General features: G+C 30.8%; 5 protein-coding genes across 5 annotated transcripts; 2 read left to right on the top strand and 3 right to left on the bottom strand.

Moving 5' to 3' along the window:
- Positions 1 to 7,524: 7,524 nt before the first annotated feature.
- Positions 7,525 to 8,629, bottom strand: EAE97_007311 (uncharacterized protein; the record flags this gene model as incomplete). The annotated part of the gene is made up of 3 exons (XM_038877826.1): positions 7,525 to 7,602; positions 7,668 to 8,540; positions 8,588 to 8,629. 3 exons carry the CDS (start codon positions 8,627 to 8,629, stop codon positions 7,525 to 7,527), a joined length of 993 nt encoding a protein of 330 aa, XP_038731311.1.
- A 410-nt stretch (positions 8,630 to 9,039) lies between these two features.
- EAE97_007310 (uncharacterized protein) lies at positions 9,040 to 9,537 on the bottom strand (the record flags this gene model as incomplete). Its single annotated transcript, XM_038877825.1, has 1 exon — positions 9,040 to 9,537. One exon carries the CDS (start codon positions 9,535 to 9,537, stop codon positions 9,040 to 9,042), a length of 498 nt encoding a protein of 165 aa, XP_038731310.1.
- A 1,878-nt stretch (positions 9,538 to 11,415) lies between these two features.
- Positions 11,416 to 13,640, top strand: EAE97_007309 (uncharacterized protein; the record flags this gene model as incomplete). The annotated part of the gene is made up of 4 exons (XM_038877824.1): positions 11,416 to 11,462; positions 11,561 to 12,033; positions 12,081 to 12,137; positions 12,184 to 13,640. 4 exons carry the CDS (start codon positions 11,416 to 11,418, stop codon positions 13,638 to 13,640), a joined length of 2,034 nt encoding a protein of 677 aa, XP_038731309.1.
- A 6,593-nt stretch (positions 13,641 to 20,233) lies between these two features.
- EAE97_007308 (uncharacterized protein) lies at positions 20,234 to 20,647 on the top strand (the record flags this gene model as incomplete). The annotated part of the gene is made up of 1 exon (XM_038877823.1): positions 20,234 to 20,647. One exon carries the CDS (start codon positions 20,234 to 20,236, stop codon positions 20,645 to 20,647), a length of 414 nt encoding a protein of 137 aa, XP_038731308.1.
- A 924-nt stretch (positions 20,648 to 21,571) lies between these two features.
- On the bottom strand, positions 21,572 to 21,847 carry EAE97_007307 (uncharacterized protein; the record flags this gene model as incomplete). Its single annotated transcript, XM_038877822.1, has 1 exon — positions 21,572 to 21,847. The coding sequence occupies one exon, from the start codon at positions 21,845 to 21,847 to the stop codon at positions 21,572 to 21,574; it is 276 nt and encodes a 91-aa protein (XP_038731307.1).
- Positions 21,848 to 22,118: the final 271 nt, after the last annotated feature.

The raw sequence follows: 22,118 nt of genomic DNA, 5'->3' as shown, positions 1-22,118 counted from the left end.
CAAAAGAAATAATACGAAAACCTTCATTTGGTTAAATCAGAATTATCTAATATACAAGGTACGTATGACAAGCTCAAAAAGTCAGCAATAGCAAAAGACTAATATGTTATATAACATGCTCAAAGAGCATATATAGCAATTATATATTAATTAGAAGTATTTTTTGACTTATTATATACTATACAAATAGTCAATTCAAAGGAAAAAGATACTAATTCTTTTAATAAATATATTCAATAGCAAATCGATAATTTAGAAAGAGAATTACAATTTGTTCTATTTAATATAAATTCTCTCAAATTGATTATATTTATAAATATATCCTTTACAAACAATAAAGATTTATTCTCCCAGATTAGATATATTATTGTTTTACAGAATAGATTCAATAGAGCTAATATTATTTATTAATTATTAATCAAATGCAAAAGAATTATTAAAAGTATATTAGCATTAGAGCTCTATAATATGATTTTGGGCTTTGATATTAGTACAATAATTAAAGATATGTTTAATAAGATCTTCCCAAATCATAACATATCATTAATTATATATATCAATTCAAAATCATTTTATAATTATCTTATAAAGCTTGGTATAATTATTGAAAAGAGATTAATAATTAATATAATAATTATCCGGAAGGTATATAAGAAATAAGAAATTATAAAGATCAAATAAATTAATAAAAAATCTAACCTAATTAATACAATAATTAAATCTAAATTGTATTAAGTTTTAAAGAACTTGATTAATAATAATATTATAAAGATTAAGATTATAAAATAGATTGAGAGAAATTAGGAGAATAGATAATTATATGAACAAAAAGACATTAACTAAAAGGATATGATTCGATAATTTTAAAGAATTATCAATATTGGGATAGGGATTATATAATTATATTAGCACTTGTACTAATACCTCGGCACTATAATATAAATGTATTGTAGTTCTAGCTTTTAGAACCGAAAGCAATATTATAATAATGTGAACCATAATACTATATTATCTTCACCATCCCCATGGTGATACCAACAATAATTATAAATCAAGATTTTTTATAGAAAATTTATTTTTGTAAATTAAAAAATTAATTATATTTAAGAATTCTTTATATTTTAAATTAATGAATAACAAATTTTTTAAAATCTCAATAAAAATCTTCTTTATATTTAATATAATTATTCTATTTATTAATTTTATAAATAATAAAGTTATAAATTATAGCTTTATTAATAAAAAAGTTGTTTTTAAACTTTATATATTTATATATTCTTTTTTTTATATTTATTACTTACTTTTAACTAATAAAAAGCCTTTTAATATCTTTTTTTAATATATATTTCTAGATATATAAATTAATAATTATAAAAAGATTGATTTATTTTATATTATTATTTTATTAATTATAGATTTTATAATCCTTGATTTTTTATAGCTTCAATATTATAATTCTATTATTAATTAATTAATAATAATATTCAAATTTATATTTACATATTATTTAAAATATTATTATCCTATTAATTTTATAATAATTATTATTCTCGATATAGCTAATAATCAAAAAATAATTTTATTAAAAAGTAGTAAAATTGTATTAATCAATTCTAAATTATTTTTATAAAAGTTTATTCTGAAATCAGTTTTTATAAAGAAAATTATTAATAAAAGTTTTAAAAATATTTTATTATTATTTTAAAATTAATTTGTAATCCTTGAATTTATTAAAATTCTAAATATTCAAAGAAATTCTGATATTACTAATCTCAAAGTATTATTTGGATCAAATCTATATTATATTTATTATATTAGTAATAAAATGAATATTTGGGTTAAAATGATTTTAAATTGATTAATTTTAAAATCAATTTTAGTTTAAATAATTACTAATTTTAGAATATATAAAAAACTATTATAAAATTAAAATATTCTATTTTTATTATATATATCAATATTATTAAATCTTTTAAATAAATTATTCGATATTTTATAAAGTATTTGATTTGAAATATAGGATATAAAGTTCTTTATAACCAATAATTTTATATAATTTTATAAGAACTAAGATATTTATATTACAAAAGTATTTTAAACAAATTAAATAAGTTTATAAGCTATATTATATAGTTATAGAAGTATTATTCAATTGTGTTATAATTTGTAATAGTGATATTAATACGTTATAGAAAACAATTGATTTATTCCTTTTATAACAAAATCAAGATAAATTATCTTTTTGGTTTTATAATTTTATTTGGATTCTATTTTTTTTATTAATAAACTTTTATCTAATATTTCTAGGATTGTAAAATTGAGATATATTAATAAAGATTATTATAAATAAAGATTGTTTAATATCCTTAGTTAAGTTTAAATTATTTTCATAATTTGTACTAATTTGATAAGGATTTTTTAGAAACTTCTTTTTATCTTATTTATTTTTTTATTATTAATCTAGGAAATATTTACATCTATTAAATTAAGATTAAATAATATTATTATTAAAATTGATATTTTTTATTATTGATTAAAAAAACTTTTAATATTTTTTATTATATCAAAATCTATATTAAGTTTAATATTATTATTATTTTTAATAAGTTATAGATTATAAAAAACCATAAATAAAAAACTGTTTTTATTATTTGTTTTAATTTATTTGAATTATTAGTAATATTTTTTGGATTTTGTAATATATTTATCTTATTTTAGAATTATATTAACTATATTCTTTTTGATCTTTTAAATAGAATTTGTATAATATATTTGAATAATATTCTTATTTATTCTGAGAATATTATAAATTATAGAAAATATATTTATAAAATAATTTAATAATTAATCAATATTAAATTATAAATTGATATTAATAAATATGAATTCGAAATAAAAAGAATTAAGTATTTCAATTTGATTATTATTCCAGGAAATATAGAAATAAATTTGGAAAAAGTCAATATTATATTTAATTAAAAATTATTAATTAAATTTAAAAATCTTTAATATTTTTTTGATTTTGTTAATTTTTATTAATATTTTATTTATAACTTTTTCAAAATTATAGAATTCTTCAATTGCTTTTTAAAAAAGGAAAAGATATAAAACTAAACCTCTAACCAAAAAAATACCTTTAAGATATTAAAAACTATTTTCTTTTTTATCCTAATTCTTATTATATTTAATTATTATTATTATACAATCATAAAAACTAATATTTTTAATTAAATCATAAAAGATATTCTTTTATAATACAATAATAAAGAATATCTATATCCAATAATATATTTTTTATTAAAATATAATATTATTGAATATAATTATAAGATTTATAATAAAAAACTCCTAACTATTATAAAATTATTAGAAAAATGGAAACCAGAATTATATAGGATTTAGAAGTTATTCAAAATTATTATTAATCATAAAAATCTTAAATACTTTATATTAACAAAAATTTTAAATTAATAATAAATTAAATAAACTAAATTCTTATTTGAATTTAATTTTTATATTATATATCAATCTGGCTATAAAGTTATTCATCCTAATACTTTAAATTATAAAACAGAAAATCATTTAATATATATTAATTCTAATAATAATTGAATTAAAAACTGCTTATAGATAATCCTTTTAAAAAGAGTATTCGATATTATTATATTCAAAGATATTATTCAATAAGCAAATAATAATTTAAACTTAATTATAGTTCTAATGGGTATAATCATTCCTGATATTAATAAGCTAATTAATAATTTTATTAATAAAATATATAAATTATTTGAACTAATTATTACTATATATATAATATTTAGAAATCTCTTTACTTATTATTAATTACTAGAAATCCAAAAAGATTTTCGAATAATCTTATAAGATTATAGATTAATAAATAATAAGATTTTTTATTATAATTATCTTTTCGTTTTTTTTTTGCTGAGTTTTATATATAGATTATATATTAAATGTATTCAATTGGATTAACTGGATATCTTGGTTATATTAAAACTATTGATCTTATTTTTTGTATATATTAATAGTTTAATATATCAAGGGAGATTGAGATATTTATATAAGCTTGTTAATTCTATTTTCGAATAAAAGCTTTTTGCTTTATTATATTTGGATTCTTTGAATTATTATTAATATTATTTTGTTTTTGGTTTGATATTTCCATTGATTATATTATATTATTATTAATTAGTGAATATTATGGAAAAAAGTATTAATATATTATTATAATTGTTTATTATTTGATCAAAATATAATATTTTATATTAATTATAGGATTATTTATAAAAAGGCTTGTAAATTGATTTGTCAAAAAGATTTATTATTTGTATAATATATTTAATAATATTATATCCAATAGAGGTTTACAATTTATTTCTAAGTTTTGAAAATATTTATTTGAATACTTATTAATCGCTTTAAAACAATTTTTCTTATTCTATTCCAAATCCAATAATTAAATAAAAAGAATCAATATTATAGTTGAATAATATCTTTATATTTTTATAAACCTTTTATTGAATAATTAATTTAATGAATTTTGTATTTATAGAATTTGTATTAAATAATACTATATTAAAAATTATTAATATCTTCTTCTTCTTTACTAATTATAGTTTTTATTTATATTATTCAATATTAAGTTATTATATTTATTTTATTAAATCTATATATTAAATGAAAACAAGAGTTTCTAAAGCTAATAAGATTATAAATTCAATTTGATTTATTTTAATTAAATTAAAAGTTACATTATCGTTTACTTAATCAAAAATACAAAGATTAATAATAAAATCTATACCAATACTCTTTTATAATAAAAAAAGAAATAAAAAATATAAGTTACATATAAAGATATAAAAACTAATTATTATAAAAAAGGCTTTAATATAACTAGATTTAGTTTTTATACGATTTTCACGGTTATAATGTATCTTTTGTTTCAATTCTAATTAATTTCAAAAATCTTTTTAAGATTTTATACTTTATTATTCTGATTGTTTTATTATTTATTAGAATTATTAGATTAGGATATTATTAATATTATCAAATTATATAGAAATTAAGGCTAAATCCTCAAAAGAAATAATAAAATATACAAAAAAACTAAATAATAAAAATTTAAAGAAATTCTTGATTATTATAATAAAAACAGATTTCATTATTAAATCAAATAGAAATATCATCTAATATTTTGGCAACTTATTAAAAATCTTTATGATTAGGAAAATATAATCATTATCTTTTATTTAACGAATTCAAATAAGCTAGATTTATTGATTTAAATAGATTTCAAAAAATCTATTATTTTTAATTTTATTAATTCTTTATTAATACTTATATTAGATATATCAAATATATTTCTGAAATGAGATTGAGGCAAATCTAAAAAACTTTATTAATTAATTATTATTTTTAAAAAAGTTTATTTTAATTCAATAATAGAAATTAGAGTATTTTGATTATAATCGTAAATCGATTGCCTTAAGCAAGAAATATTATTATGGTATTAACTATATATTCTATAATTATTTTTGTATCTCAGGTATAGATTATTAGTATGCCCTATCTTTTATAAATAGGGCTTTACTCTTCCATAGCTCTTCTACTCTTATGATACAATATAAGTCTTTACCCGTACTCTGACAATATACTAATATAATTATTATTAATATTAAATGAAATAATAGAAACAAAGTAATATAATTAGATAATAAAAGATGAACTATAGTAATTATATATAATAACAGGGAAAATAAAATTATATCTCTATTTCTAATAATTCAAGAATAGATTTATTTTTCTAATTCATATATCAAAATTGATTTTTCTATGAATTGAATTATTAAACCCATTTCTAATAAATAAATAAATAATGAGATAAATTTAAAATAATTGAAATATTTTAATAAGTATATTTTAAATTAAAAAGAGGGCAAATATTGAATATTAGTATTAAATGAATATATAAAGCTATAAATCTATAGTTTTTTAGTTATATTATAAAGAGAATAATATTATATATATATATTTATTATTATATTTAAATCATTTAATTCAATTATTTGATATTGATTGTTTTAATAATTTAAAATATTTATATGATATTCAAATTAATAGATTTATTAAAATATATATTAATTATATTTCGAAAATTAAATTCTTTATAATTTTCAAAATTATATATTAAGAATCAATTATTTCTCAGAATATAAAATCAGAATTTTGAGGAGTAGGTTTAATATCATTTAATTCTAAAACTATTTTCTCAAAATTAGATATTCGAATTTGTATATCTATTCCTCTCTTTTTCAATTTAAATCAATAAATCTTTTAAATCCCTTATAATTTAATTGAAGCTCTTTCTCAATTAATATTAATTAAATCTCGAATAACTTATTATTAATCAAGTTTTTTTATATTTATATTTGAAGCTATATTAACTCTAACTAAAAGTATAAAAAAATTAATTTATAAGTGTCACGGAATTCACTGTCTTGTGCAACAATATATAATTGAGCATAGTACTCCTCCGAAGTGCTTATTCCTATAATCACTATATAGTCTTCTATTCATTTTATATATAAACCCTAATATCTAATTAAACAACTTCATTGTTTGATTAGAATATATAAGATAGGTATAATCCTTATAATCATACCTCAAGTTAATCTAGTTTATTATCACTATACATACCTATTATATAATCAGAGTGACCAATCGACATAGCTATCCCTCCGTTATAATAAGAATATACTTTTGAATATAAAGAATTATATACTTCAAATAATAAATAAAATATTAAATAAATATTGATATACGAAAAAAACTTAATCATATTAAGAAGATATATTTATTAAATAAGAGGCTTTTGATATATTATTTTAGTAAAAGATTAATATTTAGATTCAATATAATAAGTATTAAAAAGAAAAGGATTTTAATAAAAAAACATTTTTTATTTAATATTATAGTAAATACAGAAAAACAGAATATAATATAAGAATTTATCAAAATAATAAAATAGATTTTAGATTATTAGATTCTTAATAATTTCAATTAATTGATTTAATTGTTATTGAATAATATAAATTTAAAGTAATTAAATATTATATATAAAATGGCGATCTGGTGATATTAGCGACCTGGTGATAAACCACGTTAAGCAGAAAATAATTACACTTCGACTGGTCATTAACATCAGTCCTTGGTATTTTTTATCTAAAAACATATAGCAAGAAAAATATTAAAAACTGAAGCAAGAATACCATCCCAACCCAGATCATCATTATTTGAATCCACAGAAATGTGGATTCGTGTTGAAAGACAAGAAGGTCAATGTGTGTGTGAGAGAGGGGGGCTTTGAAAGCGGGAGAGAAGATAATTCCCCATCGATTATGTTATAAAATTACTGTTATGGATGATTTTATATCTCTTGATCTCTTGAATACCATAGATAAAAATTTTATAGAGATGTACCTGCTCCTGCAAAATAGAGTTTCCTCTTCAAGAACTCAAGACAGCTGTCCAATCTTCACTCTTCATATATTCCTCCATCGACGTCACCGGGATCTTGACCTTGAGCTACACTAAACATCAGCACTGTATCTTTCACCACCCAACATAAAAAGAAAGTAAAAAAAACTCACCTCAACCGGTCTCAAAACGTCCGGATCCCCACCCGTATGACCGAATTCATCCACATACTCCCAAGCAAGCTGCATCTCCCTCAAAGCATCCGGTGTCCCTTTCCAAAACGTCTCTGCCGAAACCTGTCTAAACCCCGCCTTGACTCCTAAAACATCCCCCCAAATCTTCGTCCACTCTTTCCATGTCATTCTTTCCGAAACACCTATAAGATTCTTTCCCGGCGGCATCTCAATCAACGCTTTAACAAACCCTCCCGTATCTTTCTGCGTCACGACAAAGTCTACCACACTATCCGGACTCAAAGGTCTTTCAAACAAAAAACTCCCATCATCCTGTTTTTGTGGTGCCATCGGTAGAAAAGCTTTCCAATTCGTGACATAATATCCCATTTGGAGGGTACTCATTCTCGTTGCCAAATCCGGAAATCGAGATTCAATCTGCCGGATTGTTTCGGCTTTCGAATCAAAATGATATACCGAGGTATATTTACCTTTGCTCCATTTCATTGCATCGCTCAGAGAGGAATAGATGAAATACTCCAACGTTTCGAGAACACTCGGTGAAGCAGCTGCTTCTGCGATGTTGATCCCTTGGGCGACTTCCCGATCATAGGCATGTTCGAGGACTGTGCGGCCAGGAGGCGAGCCTGCGGATATACCTGTGAAGAGATGCACGAAGAAATCGGTATTAGAGTAAATTACAGTTGCCCCTTGGAAAGCTGAAGATAATGATGGTTTGTCATCAAAGTCTGCTTGGACAATTTCGACTCCGTTTTCTGCTAATGCTTGAGCAGTCACACTTGTTGGATTGCGTGTTGTGCCTCGAACTCGCCATTCTGGGAAGCGGAGAAATGTTTCGGCAATTGATGATCCCTATCTTTGCTTAGCATCCGTACACCTGAGTTTATGGGAATTCGCACTTGGGCACCGGTGACACTGGTTATAACAATAAGTTTCGACATATTTTAGCAAGGCAATTTGTCTTGTAATCTCTCGATATTATGTGGCGATTGAAATGGAAAATAGTATATATAAAAAACTTAAGTCTGCCACCTCAAGATATTATGTATTTTATATGAACAGCCCTCTCTGTCTTTTTATATCATATCATAATTCCTGTCTGCACTGCTGGTATCTACTAGGTTCGGACTTGATCATTTTCCATACTCCGAATGTTTTCCCATATGTAAGTCGCAGCTTGATATATTTGGGGAGGATCTTACATTTTGATCCGCAAGCAATTTCCCTTGCCTCGTTTACGTCAGTTGGTATCGCGGGGTTCGGTAAAATCGCAGTCGTTATTTCCCGAGATTACAAATTGACATGATTTATCAGCATATTGGCTGTCCCCCATCTTTGCTAGTTTGATCGGTCAAGATTCTGATTCAAGGCTGCCCTCTTCTTGAGAACAGCTCGCAGAGGACTCGACTGTAATGAGAGGAGTATCGATATTCTGAGGAGAGACGACTGGTCTTTGAAACTTTTCGGGGGCTGGTTTGCCTTTGCTTTTTTCTCCAGATCCTACTGTAGATTGATCATCATGTGTAGTAGATGTACGCAAGCCATCCGATGACCGATTTTCAGCATTAGCTGTACTTGGCCCATCTTCTGGTTCTTCGGCGATGTCTCGTTTCTGTACTTTCATCAAACGAGCTGCTGATGCCTTTCTTCGTCGTTTGGGTGGTGGAATTACAATATCTGCTAGGCTTCGACCATCATTATTCTCTGTTCTATCCCTAGGACGGTCAAGAGAATTGCCAATAATGTCAGCCAAACCGGGGGTGCCTTGACGCCGATTTTGTGTGTGGCGACCTTCTTCATGGACTCGTCCACGTTGACCATCTGGACGACGTTCCTGTAGAGGGTTCATCGGTATTTCTCCATTGCACTGTCTTGACCTTCATAATTGGTACCATACGAAAAAGCCAATTGCACCTCCAATGACCGTAACAACAATGATTATCACGCCGATTATCAAACTTGCATCACCCATACCGCCTGTAATTGACGATCCATTGAATCATCTCTGGCTTTTAAATTTATATGTAACACTTCATCGAAAAGATGGAAGCACCAAAATAATTCTTCTCAATAAAGATAATTTTCTAGAAGCCACAATGGAACAACGTGAACTTCACCCTTTGTTCTATCGAAGATTTTGGACCTTGGCAAAATTAGAGCTTCTGTATACCATCCAATAGATGTACTCGTTTGTGGCTTCAAACTAGTTGAGGTACAAGCCGTAATATGTAAAGAAGGACCCAAATCTAATTTTGAAAACAAAGAACTTCGTCGTTTCAAAATGGGCTTCATGACTTTGAACGGTTAATGATTCCTCGAAGGTCAAATACGTCTTGTATCACCCAATCTTTACAAGCGGTCCGATGCAAAATTGCTCGATGGTCATAAGATGAGATCTATTGATCCTCTTTGTTGTTACTCCGATCATCGAGATGATTAGCCGCACCTCAAAAACCTTCTCTGCAAGCTTCCGCCTTCGAGAAGGAATATCCCATGCTTGCTTAATGCGGTAGGCTGCATATTAACCTCCGAATTCAGTACAAAGCATGCGAGACCTGTACATAATCGCGTTACCATGTGCGCAAGATGTATTATTGGGCCCAGCATATGTCGAAGTAGAATGACCAACTCCATATGGGGCGGGGGAGAATCTTTGTGGATGTTGTCGAGGTGATCATGTGGTACAGTAAGACATTGAAACAATCCTCGCCGATTGTCTTCGGCATGGCTTTCTTGGTGACCTCCCCCGAAAGCAATACAATGTCACATCCGTTGTCAGTGTTTGAAGATCCAGTGTAAACAGTAGTTGAGTCGTAGTGGCATCAAACCCCGAGCATCAATATCAAATAACTTTAATGATGTTTAACATTGAGAGGTTGAGATAATGGAGCTCATTCTTCGAGACAACTTCCATACTATCTGCCCACATGTAAATCATAATGTAATGATCCGGAATGTTTGATTTCAGCAAGATGGATAGATGTAGGTACCCGCCTCGTGTCAGCCGTTCGTCACTGCTACTTTGAGGTTTTGACTTCGTAAACAGAGTCAGTCACGAACTCATCCATCAAGTCATCGATAGTTGATTGAATATCCAAAGTTCATTGTATGCCCCAGTGCTCAGTGGCAACGCACGTAGCTTATGGTAATTGATGAAGATTCTGTAACTTGAAGGCCTTGTAACTTGAAGGCCTTGTAACTTCAAAGGCATGGTTGGATGCAGTTGTCGATATTGAAGATTGAAGATTGCAGATTGCAGATTGGGTATGAAAATGGGTACAGAGAGTTGAAAGATGGGATCGGCCCTTGTCGGTAGTATCACCTCAGTGACGGAGACCTATAAAATCGACATTTTAGTGAGGCTGAGGAGGCTGAGGAGGCTGAGGAGGCTGATGTAAACAATGTGGGGAAAGGGAAACGCCTGGACAACAATGGCAGTCACTAGAATGATCGTCCCGTCCCGATAACATGAACATGAACATGAACATGAACATGTCATGGCGACATAAAAAGTTTATTGGGAATTGGATAACGATTGTATTGAATATTGTGTATCCTCACATTACTGCAATTGCTGCATGTACACCTCTTGTATACACACTCGACTTATGTTATCAAAGCATTACTCAAATAATAAACAATGTGACATAAAAGATTGAGAAGATCTTGTTTTATAACATCAATCAATTGCTTCCAAGGTTAACTTCACAAGCACCGACTCTCTACCATGTCTTTAGTCCCATATTCATCTCGAGACAGTCGAGAAATTGTACTGTAGGTTAAACCTCTTTTTTTTTGTCTGCTCACAGCATTTGATTGAATTGGAAGCTGGAAGCTAGCTAGCACATGCATGCTAATATTTAGTCTCACAGTCGTCATGATGATGCGATCGTTATAAGGGATCCCAATACTCAACAATTAGTTCTACGAAGTGCCCCTCCCGGTCTCGTCTTAAATGATTGCCCAACATGTCATCGACCATTGCGCGCACCCTCTCCCGAGCGACAGCAGCCTACTCCTTCCGCTCGTGCAAATGCTTTCATAGCTCCAGAATACTTTCGCATGCTTCATGCTGCAAACAGTGGTCCGAATGAGCAAGCACCCTCCAGTCCGATTCGCAGACTCGTGCAACCTGCCTCTCCATCTGCGAACTATGTACATGATACAGAAGACCATGTAGAATTTGTGGCAAGTACTCCAGCAGTGGAAACGGGGCATACTATAAAGAAGGAAGCTTTCAGCCCAAACTATTTCAAGAGATTCTTCATTGAGGAAAAGGAATTAGGCCGTGGAGGGAAGGGAGTAGTTCTTTTAGTCCGCCATGAGCTCGATGGGGTGTCTCTAGGTATGAAGATCCAATAATATACAAAACGATGTGCTGACGGGCTGTAGGTCAATTTGCGTGCAAGAGAGTACCAGTTGGAGATGATCATGCATGGTTAGAGAAAGGTATTATGATTCTCTTTACTCGCAATTCCTGTACTAACTTCTACAGTTCTCATTGAGGTTCAGCTCTTACAGGGGCTTTCTCACCCAAACCTCGTATCGTATCGACATGTCTGGCTCGAAGACGTTCAAGTGAATCGGTTCAGTCCCTCAGTACCATGCGCCTACATTCTTCAGCAGTATTGCAACTCCGGAGACTTATTACGTTATATCGCTGGACCTACGCCAAATGTGCAGACGACAAATGAACAATTGAAGGAGCAAATGCGAAGAAGATCAAGAGGGGGCGCCGAACGACCTGATCTGAGATCATCACAGCGAAAATTGCAGTTTGAGGAAATTTATTCGTTCTTCAAGGATATTACGTCGGGCCTTGCACATCTACACGCTTCGAATTACATTCATCGAGACTTGAAACCAAGTAACTGCTTGCTACATCAGGATGGAAGTGATATGAGATGCCTCATAAGCGACTTCGGAGAAGTGCAAGCGGAAAACGTTGTAAGGAAATCGACGGGGTCTACAGGCACGATATCGTACTGTGCTCCTGAAGTTTTGAAGCAAGATCAGTTTGGTCGATATGGGAATTTCACTACGAAATCTGACATTTTCAGCTTGGGAATGATACTGTATTTCATGTGTTTCCGACGACTTCCTTACAAGAGTGCAGACAGCTTCGAGGAAGACTTTGAAGACATGGATCTACTTAGGGCTGAAATTAGTACATGGTCTGGATTTCAAGACGAACGACGAGAGCGACCAGAATTACCAAATCAGCTCTACAACTTTCTCAAGAAATTACTTGCTGTCAATCCCAACGATCGACCAAGTGCAAATGAGATCTTAGAAGCAATCAGAACAGAAAGAGGCTTACAAAATCCAACCCGTGCGCGGCATGGTAGTTCATCGGGAATCCGTGGAAGAATCCAAGCAATTGACTCACCCATGCCACCCGCAACACCAGTTAACGAACGAGAACCGAAGCGAGTGCGCTCGAGAGCATATATCGAAGATGCTTCATCTGAGACCTCATCTCGTTCATCCTCACCCACACCAACCTCCCAGCTCGCATTGGAAATCAGTCGAACTCGCACTGCTGTTCCTGTTACAAAACCTTACATCACCACTCCACTACTAATGCCACCACCCACCACGCTTGTTGCCTCTTTCAAGAATCGCATATCTCTCTACCGTCACTATGGTGAAACGTGGGCTCATCACAATAAGCAATCTCTTACCTTATTAGCTAGAGTGTCAATATTTCTTTTCAAAGTTTTCATGATAACAAAGCCATGTCTTTCCTCTCTCGCTAGACGATGGATCTGGTATCCTCTCGTCGTAATAGCCGCCGTTGAACTGGGGCTCGGAACAAAATTAAGTTGGGGCATATCTGGCGGTCTTTTAGCATTTCATTTCATGGTGGTAGAATTGTTTGATTGGTTTGGACCTGGCATGTGCAATGGAAGACTTGGGGCGCATGAACATTGGCATCAGACTGGTTTCTGAAGGGGCATTATCTCCCTTTGAAAAGGGTAATTTATAAGCGAGCAGGACATCTTTTTGCATTTTGTGGTGTGGGTTCTGATATACCTGCGAAACAAGGCGTTTGCATTTAAGGATCGAATAAATTAATCGATGTGTATGAGGTACGAGAAAATGAAAATAATGATATAGTTTAGTAGGGCAGCTTTTACTGGCTAATTAACAATATAAGTTCTCACGATACCTACCGGGGTACATGGTGATATGTGGGATGAGGTCTGTGGCAAGTTAAATTCCTGCCTCTCTGCACGACCCGACTTTTGGGCCATTTATGAGCATAATAAATCAATAGGTTGAGATAGCGATTGCTTAGCTCCAACTCGGAATTCTGACTATACTTACTTATAATAAAATGTAAAGAGAAAAATATTAATATTATTATAATTTGTAAAACAATAAAAATAAAAACAAAAAACAATATATAATTCGCTCTTTTTATTTTGCTTCTTTTATTATTTGCTATTTGCTATTTGCTATTCCCTTATTTCATTTTGTTTATTATTATTTCAAAGTTAATTTATTATCTAATATATAATCACATCTGTGCGGTTTGTTTGATAAGTAGATATAATTGCAAAATAGAAAGAAAGAAAGAAAAAGAGAAAGCAGAAAATAGAATCAGCTGATGAACTCATAAGTACTGTCAAGCGACAAATAGTTTTTAATATCAAACGATTTCGCTCCTTTGTTGATGAATTTGTTTGTAAATATAATTTTAAGCTCTAAAATAGAGCTCGTATATTTATTAGAAGTATTATTCAATATTATATAAATTCAATAAACTTAATTTATTTTATTGATATTTTCGAAATTGATTTTTATAATTTATAGTATTTTTTTATTGAAATGGTTAAAATTACGCTTATTAATGAAACGAAAGTTAATCGATTTGTCAATCAAATTATATATATATAAATTAGAAAAAATATCTCAAATCATTATATTGTTAATAAAAGAAAATAATAAAAATCAATTCAAAAAGTAACAAAATATTCAAATTGAATTTGTAATTATCAATATCTCAACTCGAATATAAATCGATCTCTCTTTTTTAATAATAAATCTACAGAATATATAAACTATATTTATAATAAAAATATTTATAATTAAATATAAAAATCTCGCTAATTTTATTATTCAATTTGTAACTCTCAGGGTTTACAATTCTAAATTGATATTATATATACTCATATTATTTTGAAAGACTTTTGAAATATTATACCAATTTCTTGAAAACGATATAGCATCGATAATAAATTATATTAATGAAATCCTGTTATCTGAGTTTTTATTTACAATATTAGCTTAATTTTAACATATAAATTACAAGATTTTAAATCTTTACACTCGAAATGAATTTTCCTTCAAAAATGATTCTGTTAATAATAATAAAGAATAGATCGAAATTGAACAACTAATAAAAACTAATAGAAAATAATATTATTCAGAATTCAATATATAACAATAACAATTCTGGAAAGATTAACCCAAAGAAATTAATTACAATATTAAAAGTGAAATTATTATTGAATAAAAAAGGAAATGCCTCTATATCTTCAAATCTTGAAAACAAATTATAAAAGGTAAATACTATAATCATGAGATAGCTTGTAATACTTTTTTTGGTAAAGGTTTTGGTTTAGTAGAAGCAATGAGTTTGGATATCTGTGATAGGGGCTGATTGATGAGCTTTTCAAAATCTATAGTGATCTCTTTGTTTTCGATATGAAACCATTATATGATTATTATTCAATTACTAATGCCCAGCGTTCTACAAGCTAGAAACTCGTCTCACTACATCTGTAACGGAAACCAAAAGCTCATGTGAATCAGTGTAGGATTCTACATCATTTGGAGTATATGTATGCTCGATATAAAATCAGTCAATTATTGCAATCAAACTGATCTTAGCGATTGCCAATGCATCTCTATATAAGATCTCGTCGCAGTCTTATAAATTGTATTAGCGAGTTCTTGTCAAGTATTAATATTGTATTATGTATGAGGGCCTAGGAAGAAATGGATATGTGATTTTTTACAAAATCAAGAATTTTTGTGGAGAACATAAAATGCTGATTAAGAGCCTATTAATTTTTAATTAAGTGATTACAATTCTCATACTCGAAATAATATATATAAAAATGGAGATACTAATTAAAAGCTTTTTATTTATTTATATTGAATATTTTATAAATATATACCTACTTTTTAAAGTATAAAATAAGATAATTTATAAGATAATAAAACCGAAAACAAATTCTATAAATCTTTTGCATATGATTTTTGAAATATATCAAATTTCCAGAATCAGATTATCTGATTTATAATCTAAATAATTACAATTTATCTTATTATTTTTTGATACTCCTTTTATATATTTTTCGAAATCTTTTTTATTTTTAATAAATATTAATATTTTCTAATACGATTTTTATAAGAAATTCGGTTATTCTAATATAAATTATATATAACGTGATTTATCATCGAGTGGACTATATCATTGAGTGGGCCATCATTTTTATATACAAAATTCGTTTATATATAATTATGCACTTTCTTTATTTATTAATAGAATTTTTTAAAAATTAAAATTATGAAATTTAACTATATAAATATTACAAAAATCTCATCATTTATTAGAAATTCAAATTAATATAAAAATTATTATTAGGAATATTTTTTTGTAACAAAAATCATAACAATTTTCACTTTTTTTAATATAAAATGAAAATATTTATATAAAAACTAGATTTTTAGAAAACTAATCTTTTATTGTTATTTAATCTTTTTTTCTTTTTCTAAAATAATAATTAGTTATTAAAATACAAATATTCAAAAAGCCTTAATTTTGATGTATTTTGAAGTGGCCCACTCGATAATATGATCCACTCGATGATAAATCACATTAAGGCTTTTTTATAAATAAGAAAAAGTAATTTGAGGTTTGGAAAGGTATATAGAATAGAAGTCGAGAATTTTCATCAATGAAGCTTTCGATTTTGTACTTCTCGAGGATGGGAAAGTGCTACTATTGAGTTGATGGTACTGATCCGACGGGTAACGATGGCAGCTGCATTGTGGTTCTCCAAAAAAATCACATAAGATCTCTTGAAGCTTAGTCCGTTCTTTTAAATCCTTATTATCTAAATCCCCATTGTTACTCAGCCAAATAGAATCATTTTTCGATAGCTTTTTGCATAAAGTAGCCTTATCATTTACTACCTCAACCACCTTAGTAGGCTTATAGCTAGTGTAGATACAGAGAAGTACGATTGTTGTGAGTGCTAAGCGCTGGTTTTCAGTTAGAAATGTGGATATATCCCATAGGTACCTAACGATGTATGAGTAGAAGAAGAATATTATCAGCACTAAGAACTGATTTCGCTTTTGTGATTCGCTCAATATTGAATCGAGTCTGCTGTTTGGATTCATAACGATATCATTATCTAACCTAATGCCTTGCTTCCATTAATACATTCAAATGCCTGCTTGTTTTGGGTCAGCAACCCAGTGTGCGACGTAATCCTAAAGTTGAGAAAGGGTTCATCTTGATTATACAACGAACCTTGGATGGTGGCATTTTCTCTAGAATCACCTTGTTTCGTTTGGTTTTGAGCGCTTGCTATGCTGTTTCTTTAAGAACGTTCATGCCTAATCGATATGCTCTTCAAATGTTCGATGAATCGCCATCAGAACAGAAGTCAAACAGACTATGAGAGTACATTGGTGATATAACAATATTGGAACAATATGAGAACAATCTTGCGACAGCATCAAAATAATCCCAGATATTGCCTATATATAATGACTCCCCGATACCTCTTTTTTTCTTTTTTCTTCTTCTTTTCTCCAGTACCTGAACACTCTCTGAGATCCACTCAAAAAACTCAAAGAACTTCACAAGACAAACCCCAAAGACACAAATCACTCACTTCCATCATGGATCAAGAGCACGATCAACATCATCACGTTCATCATCCCGTCCGTTGTCTCCTGAAGTACTACCTACGGGTGTTCCTCATCAGCATCAACATCGGCTCCATCCTTGCGATTTTGTATTTCTTTTACTATCTTCTCCTCCATCCTTTCGATCCGGCCGTCCTCATGGAATCGTTGATCGGCGGTTTCGCCGACGGCTTCGTGCTTAGTTTTGGCGTCATGCTCGCTCTTGCGGTCTTTTGGGGTCTCTATGCTAGAATCACACTCGTTTATACTCGGATCGTTTTCTATGCGGGAATTTGGGGAGGCGTGTTGGATATGCTGGCGGGACGGTTGGAGAGACGGATTGAGGCGTTGAGATTCCAGAGGTTGTAGGGGTTTCTTACTTTTTTGATATCGATTCGGTCTTGGCGCGTTGGTAGTCGTACTGGAATAATTTAAACTATTTGAAAATTTATAAATAAAACTGAGCGTGCATTGTTGTGATATTGTGAACAGAATTTAAAGGACGGAAATTTAGATGTGAGTTGTAGCAGTTGATCCAGTGAGTCACTTGACTTGAGTCTTTGATACATAGATCTGGAACAACGTCAATCTGTATGAAGATTCTGACCATGGTGACATTTTTTGTCTTTCTTCGTAATTGTAAGCGAAGCAGCTATGCGTGTTTCAAGCTCATAGATTCACCCGTAGGATCTTGCAGAGCCATTTTTATTGTGTCCTTGAGATGAAATGTGAAATTTAGCACAGAGGGTAGCATGAGAATACCTGTTATTTTCTAGGGCGTATCGCAGTGATAGTAAGTTAGTATCATACCAAATGGCCTTGATATAAATCAGGCTTGAATTGATGCTCATTACCTGCCTTTTTGAAGAATGAATGTTGTGGTGGTCGAGAAGTATTCGATTAATCAAGACAATGTGACAATGCATACAACACCTCAATGAAAGTACAAAGAAACACTAAGCGAGCCCTAGCGACTCAACCCTCTTATCCATCAATCAAAACGCTTTGAAACAACCCTTGAACAGATATAATATAATTCAAGTCCTACACACAAGCGATTGTCTTCCCATCTTTCCTTCCCCTCTCCACGACCTCTGAAGAGATTATGACGATTCATATTAAATTATACCAAAAGACCCTCATCTCGTGGAAATGGAGTTCGGTGAGTAGATGCTTCTCTACAATCACACATTTTTGACTCCTAGGTTATTGTAGTCTCGATATTAACAGTATCACGATTCTCATTATATGTCTCTGTAATCGTGGGTTACCAATTGTTGCAAGATTCGATGAGAAGACTACAAGACAGCCACGGGATTTGTGAAGTGAGTAAATTTTGGGTCGGATGGGATGGTGAGGTTTGAACGTTGAGGGAAAGATGATGTGATTTGAGAAGCCTTGTATTGGTTGGAGTAAGGGAGAAGGGAAACTTTGTGCTGGATTATTGGAGGTTGAAAAAGTCACTATCGCGATACCACCCTAATACACCTTTTCAGATTCGAGACATGATAATATTAAGCGTTGAAATGGTACACAAATTTCTGAATAAAAAAGTGAAGAACATACGTGCCATCAGATCACCCCAGGACCCACACTTTTTTCACTTGAAAGTTGACTATAGTGATTGAGGATTGGAATGTAGATTACTGTGAGGAAGCAAATAAGACTTTCCGAATGAATTCAAAATAAGTTCTCCAGACTCACTCGTAGGACCGCGCGATAGATCATGAATGTGATTTTTTGGTAGATTCAAAAATATTACTATGAAGTTCTCGGGTTTAACAAGGCTCGAGACCAGTAATTTGAACGATGTTGCTCCCCAGGATATTGCTGATTTGCTGTTGTAGTAAAGTTACGAAGTGCCTAGTGATACTTGTGTTGACGAGGAAAAACAGAAAGGAATAATATATATTTTCGAAAACGATAAGATGATTGGATTGAAACAAAATGCGAGGTCTTGTGCAAAAAGAAGAATCGAGATCTAGGAATGAAATAGTTAGCTGAGAATTCCGTTCTAGATGTATTCTGTCTCGAATCCTCATTTCAAAATTGTATGGAAAGTGGGTAACACAAAGAGCGAACGCATTTCATGGTTATATAGCTTCAGCGTAAAGGATAATCAAGTGCATGACTCTTGCTTTGTGAAGCTGGTGATGGTGATGAAGATGATAACCTAAATCTATGATTACTAGTAGAACTGTTGCTTCAGATATATATCTAGAGAGAAACCATGCTCTTATCCAATCATACAATACAATGAGTGGTTACGTGCACACAACTGGTAGAAGTGTAATCTGTGTTAGCGATAATTACGGTGAGGTCAATTGATCATTGTTTCTTTGCTGTTCTCCCCTAATATGCATGCAGGTATTGCCCAAGCTGCATGTTTGACACTCGAATTTGTTCCTGAAGTACTCCCGAACATATAAGTCTGTTATCAACTCCTAAACATGTATATAAATCATCCCATCCTCCGTTCCAGATTAATATTCCTTCCTCAAACCACTTCTGCCTGTAACATTCCTAGATTCCTCAAAGAACCAAGTGAAATATTACAAACAGATCTACTAACACAAAACCCACAAACTCCACAAATCAAGTCCGAAAACATCATGTCGAGAATACTAACTCAGGCCATCTGCCTATTAGTCGCTCTCATCTATGCATGCTTCATCTCCATAGTCCTCCTGCCCATATTTCTTGTCTTCAACGGACTTCCAATCCACCCGGGTGAGCTTTTTGGGGCTCTCCGAGCACTACTTGCTGAGAGACTTCCCCGGGCAAGAGATACTCCGGATGACGAGTTACCAGAAGCTAGACGGGACTGGGTCGTTTCGCGTCATGAGATCATGATGGGGAGAGAATTTCAGATTGCTCAGTATCGCGGCTTTCTTCATGAGTTACACGAGCGCGCTGCGAATCGTGCGGCTAACAATGGCCGAGTCATTGCGCCTCCTGGAGTCGTTGATGATTCTAGTTCGGAAGAGGAGTTTGATATCCATGATTATGACATGAGCCTTCCTTGATCCGCTTTTTCCTTAAGAGAGTGTTTTTCGATATGGTGGTGGTATTCCTCGGATGAGGACAGAAAAAATAAAGCTTTTCCTTTTGCAAATTTAAGTAAATTTATATGATGACAATTGAGTGATAGTAACAGCATGATAATGTAGCCCTTCAAAAAATGAAAAGAAAGATTAGTCAGTGATCTCAGTCGTTTGAGTGTAGTTAATAAGACATGTCCCACCAATACCATCATTTTATAGGCATCTTGCTTTCCATGTTTCTGGTAACGACTTTGAACGAAACCATGCATATAACGTCTTTTTTGTTCTTCCGTGGTCTAGACAGCCTCTAAAAGAATGGCAAGATCGTAAGCCTCGATCTACAGAAAATGTCTCATAACATGTCTTATGTCAAAATCGAATCTATGCTCAGTTCGACTCTTACTTACATATGGTCCCTTTGACAGCTATCACGATGACAGTGTTTCACCATATCCCGAATCCGTCCTATATCTTACGAATTAATCTGGGATAGACCTACAACGAATGAACCCCCATTTGAGATTTATTATACGACTGAATTAGTTCATTATACACGTATACTTATACCACATGCGCATGTCACATCATGTATAAATTGCCAAAACAAGCTTTTTTTGGCAAGGCGACGCATTTTGATCGAGTGGTGATGGCGCTTGCAATTCCTCGACAAGTACGTGTTTCAGTGAATAATTCAAGGGGAAAGTTCGGAGTCGTCAGGTTTTGAGTCACAATTCAATAAGGATAAATAGGTGTAGATAATAAGTAAAGGTAAATTTCATAGTAACGTCTAGATTGATTGTTATTTCCTCTGACAGAGACAAATATAGACTTTTCATATTCGACCGAGAGTTCGCTTGAAGAATGCATGACGTCGTCTCAACTTTCTCCAGCTATGCCGTAGCACAATCACACCCATGTCTCGTACTTCTCGGATTCATCATGCACAGGCATTTTTCTTGTCTTTCCATTCCTGGAATGATGCTCAAACTGATTCCAATTTCTCGGATGCATCTCGACGTCGCGATGTGACCGGCCAGCGGTACGCGAGCGTTTCTTTGCTGCTTGTCTAGAGTCATTCATGCCGTATCTGTGATGTTTGTGAGGCCAGAAGAAAGCCCATGCGAGCATGGCGGCAAGAACGATCATGCAGAAGGTAACGATGGCAATATGTTCAGGAAGCATCTTGAGATTGAGGTTGGTTGGTATCAGGAGTGTGGTTGGTGATGATAAGAGAGATGGAGAGTCATCGAGGCATATGTACTCGGAAAATTGGGATTGTTCTTGATTTCTATCATAGTTATATAATAATCCAGTAACAACTAGATCAATGAATGAAAATACAAAGAACATTAGAATTGATTGGGCAATCTTCTTTGTTCTTGAAACATTGTTTTGTCGTGACTCGCCGGAACTACCACAGGTCATCATCTGGCGAACAACAACAATAACCTTC

This window comes from Botrytis byssoidea, assembly GCF_014898295.1.
Source record: "Botrytis byssoidea strain MUCL 94 chromosome Unknown BBYS_014, whole genome shotgun sequence".
NCBI lineage: Eukaryota > Fungi > Ascomycota > Leotiomycetes > Helotiales > Sclerotiniaceae > Botrytis > Botrytis byssoidea.
Note: the sequence above shows the minus strand (reverse complement) of the source record. Positions and strands in the feature narration are given on the sequence as shown.